At 36.9% G+C, this 11,766-nt stretch overlaps 1 protein-coding gene across 1 annotated transcript; it reads right to left on the bottom strand.

Moving 5' to 3' along the window:
* Positions 1–999: 999 nt before the first annotated feature.
* Positions 1,000–6,718, bottom strand: LOC132626980 (heat shock 70 kDa protein 6, chloroplastic-like). Its single transcript, XM_060342013.1, has 8 exons — positions 6,080–6,718; positions 4,217–4,469; positions 3,444–3,523; positions 3,189–3,331; positions 2,942–3,040; positions 2,543–2,732; positions 2,035–2,433; positions 1,000–1,802 (listed from the first exon to the last, which is right to left on the bottom strand). Exons 1-8 carry the CDS (start codon positions 6,575–6,577, stop codon positions 1,392–1,394), a joined length of 2,073 nt encoding a protein of 690 aa, XP_060197996.1. The 5' UTR covers positions 6,578–6,718; the 3' UTR covers positions 1,000–1,391.
* Between the last annotated feature and the right edge of the window lie 5,048 nt (positions 6,719–11,766).

The raw sequence follows: 11,766 nt of genomic DNA on the forward strand, positions 1-11,766 counted from the left end.
TCCATTATTCATTACTGTATACATTAATTACTTACTAAGCTTTTGCCTTAGTTTAGACGTTGTTGCTAAAAGATATGACCTCTGACAAAATAACCAGGTCACTCTCTGAGAGTTCACCAGTCATCAAATTCTACAGAAAAAAAAAAAAAAAAAAAAAAAACCTATTTAACAATAGTGGTACTACAGTTAACCTACTACCAGGCTCAACTTTAAGAGGTCATTCTGGAGGATACAGAAGAATGACTAAGCTCAACTTCTTTGACACACAAGACCGGACCTGTGCTATATATGTTGCTCTGATGTACAACTACAATACTAACCCTCTGTTTGGATGGTTGTTTCCCGTGGTTCATTAATGTACAGTATGGTATGATACAGTATAGTGTTGTATTGTATTGCACTGTATTAATGAATTCAATGTTTGAATAGACTGTATCGTTTATTGTGATTTAATAATATTTGTATTGTTTAGTTTGACTGTATGGTACTGTATAATAACTTGTAAGTTTACTAAAATAGCCTTAACTCTTAATTAGAAATAATTTATATATATTAACAAAACTCAAGTAAAGAATAAAATAGAAACTTTAAAAAATAAATAGATAATGGGTGGAGGAGGGGCGGGTAGTGTGAGGTGAGTGATTGTGAGATGAGAGTGGGGGTAGTGGATAGTAGGGTGGGGGTGAGTGGTTGTGGGGGTGGGGTTGAGTGGTGGTGAAGGGTAGTGGGTAGGGGTGGTGGAAGGGTGGGTAGTGTGGGATGAGGGTGGGGTTGAGTTGTTGTGGGGTGAGATTGGACGGTGGTGAGGGGTAGTGGGTGGTGGTTGGGGTGGTGAGGGTAGGTGGAAGAGGAGTGGAGTAGTTGGGGGTGAGGGTGGGTGGTAGGGCGGGAGTGGGGTTGGGGTGAATGGCGGGGGGTGGGTGGGGGTGAGTGGTAGCATGGGGCAGGAGTGGGGTGAGGTGAATAGTGAAGGGTATAATGGAGAAATGAAATACGTAATCACGAAAAAATCATCAAATCCGTAATTTCAAAAATTGAGACTTTTCATAGTTATATAACCATGAAATGAATCACAAATTTACAATACCATATCACATAATTTTAAGAACAATGGAAACATAATTTCCTAAAAAATCATACATTAATGAACCACGGGAAACCACTATCCAAACAGGGGGTAAATGGACAGTCATGTCAAGATTCTAAAAGGAATGTCACTGGTTTTCCCATTCAACTTACATGCATTTCCAGATTTACACAAGATTGGTTTCGGAGACTGATTCTTCAACTTCATTACACCTCTAGCAAACTAGGCCCATCTGCAACTTACACGAAATATATACCTTGGTGTTGCAAAAAGATACATGCAGAAATCTGATACATTTGGATTCTTAATTGCTTTCGCTGAAGTCTGCATCGATAACTTCATCTCCATCATCTTTGCCAGTGGAACCAGATGCTCCCGTCATACCAGCACCGGGAGTAGGCCCCGCACCAGCAGCACCAGAGGCGGCACCTGGCTGGCTGTATATAGACTGTCCCAGCTGCATTACTTCTTGGTTCAATGCAGCCATCACGTCCTTAATGGTTTGAGTAGAACCACCAGATACGGCATCCTTTAGCTCTTTCAGTTTTGATTCCACTTTGTCTTTAACGTCAGCAGGCACCTTATCTCCCAACTCTTTTAGCTGCTTCTCTGTTTGGTATACAACAGATTCTGCTTGGTTCTTTGTGTCTATGGCTTCCCTCTTATCCTTGTCCTCTCTAGCAAACTTCTCGGCTTCTTGAACCATTCTATCAACCTGAAATTACATTTCATCAAAAGTTAGATCAATCAACAATGCATCATTGGATTAAAATAATAACCACCCACGATTAATATTGGCACAGATCAGGGAATGCAATCTGTATCTTGTCAGGCATTTAATAGCACACTAATACTTGAAAATATTGTAGCAGTAAATTGGTAAAACACCGATAACTAAAAGATCGTTTTCTATTCAGCAACGGAAATAACAGATCTGATGAGTGTACCTCATCTTTGGGCAAAGTGCTAGCACCAGTTATAGTAATGTCCTGCTTCTTTCCTGTACCCTTATCAGTAGCCGTGACAGAAAGAATACCATTGGCATCAATATCAAATTTTACTTCGATCTGGGGAACGCCCCTGGGAGCTGGAGGGATTCCATCCAGACGGAACCTTCCAATAGACTTGTTATCTTTCACAAACTCTCTTTCACCTTGCAGCACATTAATCTCCACACTGGTTTGCCCGTCTGCCGCAGTTGAAAAAACTTCCGACTTTGAAGTCGGTAGTGTTGTATTTCTTGGGATGATTTTTGTCATAACTCCACCCAGAGTTTCCAGACCAAGTGACAATGGAGTTACATCTAATAACACAATGTCACTAACATCTCCGGCCAAAACACCAGCCTGAGAATATAAAAAGACAATAACAGAACCGCGTCACAATCTTGCACCAGTAAGATTACTGCACGAAATCTAAGAAGATGTTCTGAAGAGAGAGGTGAAAGCCACAAACCTGAACTGAAGCTCCAAGAGCAACTACTTCATCAGGATTGACAGAAACATTAGGCTCTTTACCAGTCAGCTTGCGGACAAGGTTTTGGACGGCTGGTATTCGTGTTGATCCACCAACAAGAACTACTTCATGTATATCTTTTAAGGAAAGACTGGCATCCTTTAAGGCAGTTTCAACTGGTGTCTTAAGCCTGTGAAGACAAATTCCAATTGGTGTTGTCAAGGCAGAAGGACATAACGGTGAAATCTAAGAAACTAGCTTGATTATGTGAAAGACTCTTATCTGAGTTTACAAAAACAAGATATCTCAAAATCTAAACTATTGCACAGCTGAAACCTATATATTCATATTAACGTCCCCTTATTAAATGACAGGTAATTTTCTGGAGAAAATTGGTACCTGTCCAATAAGTCTGAGCATAACTCCTCAAACTTGGCCCTTGTAAGTGTCGAGTCAATATGTTTCGGACCATCTGCAGTAGCAGTGATGAATGGCAAACTGCACAAAAAGGAAAGGTACATTCAATGAAAGTTTGTTAAAGAAGAAGCAGCAGATTCTCCCTCCATTTTTTTTCCAGAAGGGAGGGGCAGCAAAGGCGAAAGAACCAGTTAGTAGTGCACATAACCAAGACAGACAACTGACATACCTGATATTAGTTTGAGTCAAGGTTGACAACTCTATCTTTGCCTTTTCAGCCGCTTCAGTAAGACGCTGAAGCGCTTGTTTGTCTTTTAGAAGGTCTATTCCTTCATCTTTCCTAAAAGTTTCAGCAAGCCAGTCCACGATTCTCTGTTTGATCAAAAACGTGTAAGCACTTCACAGAAAAAAAGCCCAAAAGAGGGGGAAAAAAAAAAGAAAGAAGATGCATGTACGCAAAGAGAAGGCACTGATAATTTAATACCTTATCAAAATCATCACCTCCCAAGTGTGTGTCGCCTGAGGTAGAAAGCACCTCAAATACTCCATCTCCAACCTCAAGAACTGCATCATAGAAGTCGACAAATGAGTTAGTATAGTTACAAAGGCATGTTTGTATCATGGTTTCCTTTCCCTCCATATTATTGATGTTCTACGTCGAAGTACATAAATAGAAACATTAATGTATCAGCTGTCAGCATCATGAAGATCTAACATCATACATGACAGAGCTAATCAGATTATGCTCAAGTATATAATACAATTCAAAACCTAGTAGGGAGCAAGAAAACTCTCTGGAAAAGCAAGATACATATGATCAGGATTTAGTAACAAATCCTTTTTATACTATGATGTCAATAACAATATCCATCTAAACTACCAAGGCTGGATGCATTAAGGGGTTGTTTGATTCTGGTTAGGAAGTGATTTATTTATGAAGTGAAGTAAAACCAGCATAATTAGTACCATGTTTCATTTTAGTTGCTATGTATAAAATTCAACAGACCAAGTATTATTGGTTACCGGTTTACAATCCCACATAATTAATACATGTATAAGTTATGAGGGAATCTACGTATTATTTATGCAAATTAGAAGATGGAATAACTAATACATGAATAAGTAATCCTAAATAACTAATTTGCACATTAGTAAACCAAACGGCCCCTAAGTGCTATATGAACGGAGCATGGAGCCGGTATTGAAAGAAGACATGAGACTGAAACCAGATTTTTGCCTTGAAAAGACTTCACATACCTGACACATCAAAGGTACCACCTCCCAGGTCAAAGACTAGAATAGTTTCATTACTCTTCTTCTCAAATCCATAAGCCAAGGAAGCAGCAGTTGGTTCATTAATTATACGGAGAACATCCAATCCGGCAATGCGACCTGCATCTTTTGTAGCAGTTCTCTGGGAGTCATTAAAGTATGCAGGTACTGTAATCACTGCTTTACCAACTTTATCATTCAAGAATTTTGAGGCGTCATCAACAAGCTTTCTCAACACCTGGTAGCCAGAAATTAAGCAATTCCTTAGAATAACAAGAAAAGAAGCATGATGGATTTCAAATATGCATCACCAATTACTAAGAAACCTATGTTGCTCGGACTCTTCAAAAATGCTGACCGGTATGTGTCCGATTCTCCAAAAGTAATGCATTTTTAGAGGATCCAAAAGAAAAGCCATTTTGGAGAATCCGACATGGTAGAGTCCGAGCAACATATATAATTAAACAGTTAAAACCCAGATATGTCTAATGACTCCATCTCAAATAAATAATCATACTAACTTTCGACCGGTCAGTTTAACAAATCAAAGTTCTACGGATAATTTAACTAAGAGATTGAAAGATAATAAAACCCACAATAGCAAGCTTCAGATCAGCACTGATTCCCCATTCATTTTATCAGGGAAACTGCACCATTATTAGTTACTACTAAAATAGTACTCCCTCTGTCCCAATTTATGTGACGCTCTTTTCCTTTTTAGTCAGTATTCTTTCATTTATAGTCAGTTTCACAAAGAATGAACATTCTATATTTAATAGTAATAATTTAACTTCAAAATATCCATTTTACGGTTAATAAGATGATTTATAGCCAACCGAAGGGCTAACAAGGCACTAGTCCATCACTAGTCTACATATAACAAGAAATAGTCCAAACGGAAATGGTTTCTCACAAGTAGTATAAGGAAAAGGTAGAGTATGCTTGAATAAACACATACACTAACAAATTTCAAACTCTGCACTCTGTACATGAATTCCAAGAAAACAGAGTAACCAAATTCAGTCAAACACCAATCAGAAGTTCAGAACCCCAACCTAAATTCTCGGGCCAAAGTTGACAAAAACCAAAAATCTGTCAAACTAACTTATTTCCAGGTTCAATTTGACCAATTTTCCTGCAAAATATATAAGTAGTAGATATACTTCACCATTCAAATGTACTACTTCCGTCCCAAAATACATGTCAAAATACATGTCACATTTTGTTTCTTGAGATCAAACTACATGAACTTTGACCAACATTTAAGATTTATTTTTTCACCATTAACTTATAGTAATTTTTGTGTAGTTTTTGAATATCTTAATTTTTAAAAAATATTAAATTACTATAATCCACTTTAGTTTCGAAGATTAATCAAGTTAACTCTCTATTTAGCTTCGAAGTAACCAAATTGAGTCTCTGTTTAACTTCGAAGAAACCAAATTGAGTCTATGTTTAGCTTCGAAGATCAATCAAATTGACTCTTGATTAAAAGTGAAACTCGAAAACTATTTTGGTACAGAGGAAGTAATAAAGTAGTACCTAGATATTAGGAAAGTAGATAAGGGTACAACAGTATGGAGATTTTATCATTTTAACAATTCCCATTAATTGGTATACCTGTAACAACTTTACCCCCCATATCCTACTTTTCTTTAGGTTTATCCTTTAGATTGTTGATGTGCGGCAGACAAAAAATGATACAATCTATCCAAAAATTATATAGATCAAACCAATACAGTAAAATATAATATGATACATTATGAAACAATAACGTAATAACCATCCAAACAAGTTATAAGACTAACTGAATGAAAATCTGAATAGCAAATAGACAAGCATACATACCTGAGCAGAAATTTCCTCAGGAGCAAACTGTTTACCAATAGCAGGACATTCAAGTTTAACATTTCCATTCTCATCTTTCATAACTCCATATGATACTTGCTTCGACTCTTCATCAACTTCAGCCATTTTCCTTCCTATAAATCTCTTCACTGAGAAGAAAGTGTTCTCTGGATTCACAACAGATTGTCTTTTCGCTATCTGTCCAACTAATCTGTCACCATTCTTGGTATACGCTACTACTGAAGGCGTAGTTCTTTGTCCTTCAGCATTTGTTACTATTGTAGGTTGTCCACCTTCCATTACTGCTACTGCTGAATTTGTTGTACCTAAGTCTATACCAACTACCTTCTCGTTCACTACTTTCATGGGTTTGCAGTGTTTTTGTTTCAGGTAACATTTGTTACGTGGTGAGAAACTGATTTTCTTGCCTAAGAATGGAGTTTTTTCCTCCAGTTTGTGCATGGAAAATGGGATTTTCATTGCAGCTGATGAAGCCATTATTGATCAACTGAAACTTTCTTGGAAATTTTGTTAGTTTGCTGATAGAGTGGAAATATTGAGAGTTTGCTTTGCTATTAATGGATGATCGCCGAGTCTTGAAATAGTACTATATAAAAAGGAGAAGATATTGGTAAAGGACAATTCTAGAAGGGTCTAGGTAGGATGAGAAGGGGTTTATTTTATAGGATCATGATTTTGCTGTTTTGGACTATAGTGTACTCTCTCCTCTAGTTGTTTATTGCAAAAAAATAATAATAATAAAAAAAAATCCCTCGTCTCGAAAAATGAGTTCAAGATAAATTAATTATTTTTTCTCATTATATTCTTAGAAGGAATTGTTCTTGAATACTCCAAATATTTTATTTAATCATAAATTAAATAAATATTCTATGATGAGAAATAAATTTTAAAATAATACAAAAAGTAAATTAAAAAAAAAAACTCTCTAATTAATGTTTTTCAAAGAGCGTTAAAACAAATATGATAAATAATTTGAAACGAAAGGATAACGTAGTAGATAAAGAGAAGGTCCTTCTCCTGAGTTTTGGGTCTTCATGAGAATGATTTGTTAAGGAAAATTGTGGGGAAGTCCAGGAGCTTCTGGTGAAGACAACATAAAGTTCTATCTGGCGTTTTTCACAACTGGAAAAGGCCAGTTTTTTATAGGGTGATTTCAGAAATTCTCCAACAGGATGATTTATTTTTTAATTCGTTGCCAGAGTTAATGATATTAGTACGGATAGGAGGATCCCATCTAATAAGATGTAACTTTGAGCCGTTTCGATGGGCTTATAAGTTGCTTAATGTAATATAAATATATTACATTATATTTTACATTAATGTAATATAAATATAATAAAGGGAAAGGGTCAAATATACCCCTCTAATTTAATTTAATAGTTAAATATACCGTATGTTAGTCAAAATAGATAAATATACCCCTTCCGTTAGTCAAAGTAGATAAATATACCCCTTCCGTTAAGAAAGTACACAAATATACCCCTCAGTCAACGGAATCCCTAATTCCACCATTAGTTATCTGATTTAACTTAAAAAAACTCATGCCCGACTCGCAAATTAAATTCTTTCCACCCAAATATACCCACCACCACTGTAACCGACCCAACACAACCACCACCACAAATTAAGGATGGTTATGAATAATTTACTGGTTGTGGTGCTGAAAGTGGTGGTGATGGTTGTGTTGGGTCGGTTGTAGTGGTGGTAGGTATATTTGGGTGGAAAGAATTTAATTTGCGGGTCGAGCATGATTTTTTTAAGTTAAATCGGCTAATTAATGGTGGAATTGGGGATTCCGTCGACTGAGGGGTATATTTGTGTACTTTCTTAAAGGAAATGATATATTTATCTACTTTGACTAACGGAAAGGGTATATGTATCTACTTTAACTAACAGAACTAACAGAGGGTATATTTAACTATTAAACTAAAGTAGAGGGGTATATTCGACCCTTTTCCCTATAATAAATGACTAAAGTCAAATACAAGATAATATTAAAAATCTACAGTTAGATTTCATCTCTCTAGAAAAATGAGAAGGACAAAAAATTGAGTGTCTACATGCCAATCACATAGATTTATTATTAGAGCCGGGTTCAATTAATTCTAAATTTATGTAACTGACTCTTATATCAATTCAATTTAAATGATTTTGATATCATTTTTGAATTCTTTAGTTGATCACCTGTTAGAAGCATGAGTGCAACTTGACGCCAGGAGAAGTAGCAAAAAATTATTTTCTTGTTTCTAAAATAATTTCTAGTGAATAGCATGATCAGACGCAATAGTACTACTACAAAGAGCCTTCGGAACTAATGCATTGTGCAGGGACAACTTAAAAATTTGTCAACTATCCATTTCTCAATATAAAAAAATGGATATCTAGCAAAATAGATGTAGCACCCCCTACAAATCATTTACCTTGCTATATCAGAAAGAATATAGTTTAAAAGATCTCTGACTTAGCCAAAATTTTGTTGTCAACCAAACCTCATACTAGAGAATCACTCAGAGAATGTAAATGTTAAAATAAATCTCAAATATCAAGTAATTTTAGAGGTTACAGATTTTTAGCTCTACTTTGATTTTCGGGTGAATCCACAAGCAAATCGACTTCTACTTTGATGGAGGAGAACACTAGAAGGAGTATAGAGCACCTCAATCCCCAAGAAGTAGTTTAAGGAGCCTAGATCCTTGATTTTAAATTCAGCACGGAGGAAAGACTTAAGATCATCAATTTCAGCTACATTGGGACCAGTCAGAATGATGATCATCAATTCCCCGAGTCCCGTGGTTCTAGTATGGTCGCTTTTATTGACTTAAACCTTGGCTAAAATTAAATCTTGGATAAAACACGTTCACCTTAGTCGCTTAATTACCTACTATTTTAGTTTAGAAATGTGACTTATATTTTCAGCTTAGGAGCGTAACCACTCACAAACCTCTTATTTATAAGAATCGACCAAGGAGTGGTATCCAAACACATGGTCAAACTTGATTTATTTATAAAGTCAAGGAGCGTAACCACCCACATGACTCTTTTGAGTTATTAATTAATGTTTAACCAAGATCCGTAACCGAACACATGGTCAACATTTAAACGCACCTAAGAGAGTGTAACGTTAAAAGGATTATTTGTCTCTTAAATGTGAGACGCTTTTCTATTATCAATTTTTAGTTATTTTTTTTTCTCTTTGACAACGGGCTTTGAATAAATTCGCAACCCATCTTGCTTCCTCATAATTGATTGATAAAATTGAGCCTCTAAGCTTTTATTACTGAGTGATTGAATGGCCTAATTACATGAAAACCCTCTTTATAACCTCTCTGCTTACGGCATTTAATATACCAACAGGAAATAAGGACAAATGACAAACACTAACCATAGTATCGAGTAGTAAAAATAGGTTTAACTTAAAGCAGGATAAAAAGCTACTCTAAGATTTCTATCATTTAAGCTAAGAAAATACTAATTATTAACTGAACATACACGGAATGCATCTTTTACCTTTTGAATATGAAAATAAACAGACTTGTCAATTAAAAAAACGTAAAAATATATCAAAAACCATTTCACTGCAAACGTCCAATTAAACAAGAAGCCAAATAATGTCAGCAAGTTGAGAGGCACTGGATGTGTGAGATAAAGCAATAAGCCCATCAAATAGTTTGGTGCGCACAAAGGGACAGTCCAGTTCTATGTGCTTAGTACGTTCATGGAAGATTGGATTCTTTGCAATATGAATAGCTGCCTGGTTGTCACAGAACAAAGGAACCAAAGAGATGTCAGGCAAACCAAACTCAGACAACAACCGAACAACCCAAGCGATTTCTGCAATTGCCTTACTTATAGATCTATACTATGCTTCAGCAGAGGATAAGGACACAATGGCCTGCTTTTTGGACTTCCAACCAATCAAACTACCACCCAAAAAAATGCAAAAACCAGTAATGGATCTTCTACTATCAGCACAAGCACCCCAATCACTTTCACAATACACTTGAAGAGACAGATCAGAAGAAGAGTTAAAAAACACACCAAAATTTTGGGTACCCTTGAGATACCTTAGCAAATGCAAACCAGCCTGCATATGAGGGACACAAGGCTTTTGGAGAAACTGGCTGAGGTGCTACACTGCAAAGCAAATATCAGGCCTAGTATGGGTGAGAAAATTCAGCTTCCCAACTAAACACCTATATTCTTCAGGGTTGGGAAGCAGATCCCCAACACCAGCCTTGAGCTTAGAGTTCACGTCAAGGGGACAGACTACAAATGAACAATCTAAGTTATGAAAAGCAATGAGCAGGTCATGTACAAATTTTCTTTGATGGAGGAGAACACTAGAAGGAGTATAGAGCACCTCAATCCCCAAGAAGTAGTTTAAGGAGCCTAGATCCTTGATTTTAAATTCAGCACGGAGGAAAGACTTAAGATCATCAATTTCAGCTACATTGGGACCAGTCAGAATGATGTCATCCACATAGATGGCCAGAACAACTAGAGAATCTCCACAACCTTTCTTGAAGAGGGAGTAATCATTGAAAGAATGACAGTAACCCCTTGACTGCAGAGCTTGAGATAATTTTGCATACCACTGTCTGGATGCTTGTCTCAAACCATAAAGAGATTTCTTAAGTTTGCACACCAAGGGGGCAGAGGAAGAGGAAGAATCAACAAGTAAACCAGGAGGAATTTTTATGAATACCTCTTCATCTAGATCACCATGCAAAAAGGCATTATTGACATCAAGTTGGAACATTTGCCACTGTTTTTCGACAACTACAGCAACTGATGACTTCACAGTGGACATTTTGACAACAGGACTAAAAGTTTCATGGAAGGCTATACCCTCAACTTGAGTATCACCCCTCACCACCAGTCTAGCCTTATATCTTTCAATACACCCATCAGCCTTATACTTTATTTTGTACACCCACTTGCATCCAATGGGTTTCTTACCAAAAGGTAACTCAACAATATCCCAAGTGCCATTGGCATCTAGAGCTTCAAACTCCAAACTCATAGCTTGTTGTCATTCAAGAACAACAGCAGCCTGAGAATAAGTGTGAGGCTCAAGAACAGGTTGCTCTCTAGGAGGAGGAAGTGGGGCAGTGCTAGAGACATGTGCAGAGGGCTGACCAAAGTAAGATGGCAGAGAGTAGTCATGAAGGTATTTTGGTAAAGACTGGGCTTTAGAAGATTGTCTTAAGAGAGGTAGAGGGGCAGGATGAGAGGATGGGGAAGGTAGAACAGGAGAAGCAGAAGGAGGTGGGGAAGGAAGAACAGTAGGTGTAGGAGAGGGATAGGGAGAATAGGCAGTAGGTCCTGTTGTGGCAGAAAGATCATCAAAACACGCAGGGAATGGAGAGTGAAGGACAGAAGGAGAGGTAGTGGTGTGATCAGAAACATTAGCAAAAGGAAAAATATGTTCATGAAACACCATATCTCTAGATATAAAAGAAACCTTAGAGACTAAATTGTACAGTTTGTACCCCTTTTTGGAAAAAGGATAGCTTAGGAAAACACAAGGAACAACTTTAGGGTGGAATTTGTCACTATGAGGTTTAGGAACAGTAGAATAGGCCAGACAACCAAAGGCTCTTAGATGAGAATAGGAGGGAAGTTTGCAGTACAACAACTCAAAAGGGCTTTTATTGTGTAGTAAA

Source organism: Lycium barbarum, chromosome 2, assembly GCF_019175385.1.
Source record: "Lycium barbarum isolate Lr01 chromosome 2, ASM1917538v2, whole genome shotgun sequence".
Lineage (NCBI taxonomy): Eukaryota > Viridiplantae > Streptophyta > Magnoliopsida > Solanales > Solanaceae > Lycium > Lycium barbarum.

Bases quoted from the DNA above. Each gene is read 5' to 3' on its own strand.
- LOC132626980 (XM_060342013.1), bottom strand. From the start codon at position 6,577: ATGGCTTCATCAGCTGCAATGAAAATCCCATTTTCCATGCACAAACTG. The intron at 2,733-2,941 runs GTACCAATTTTC...TTGTCTTCACAG, and splicing joins TGCTCAGACTTATTGGACAG to GCTTAAGACACCAGTTGAAA. The intron at 2,434-2,542 runs GTTTGTGGCTTT...TTATATTCTCAG, and splicing joins CTCTTGGAGCTTCAGTTCAG to GCTGGTGTTTTGGCCGGAGA.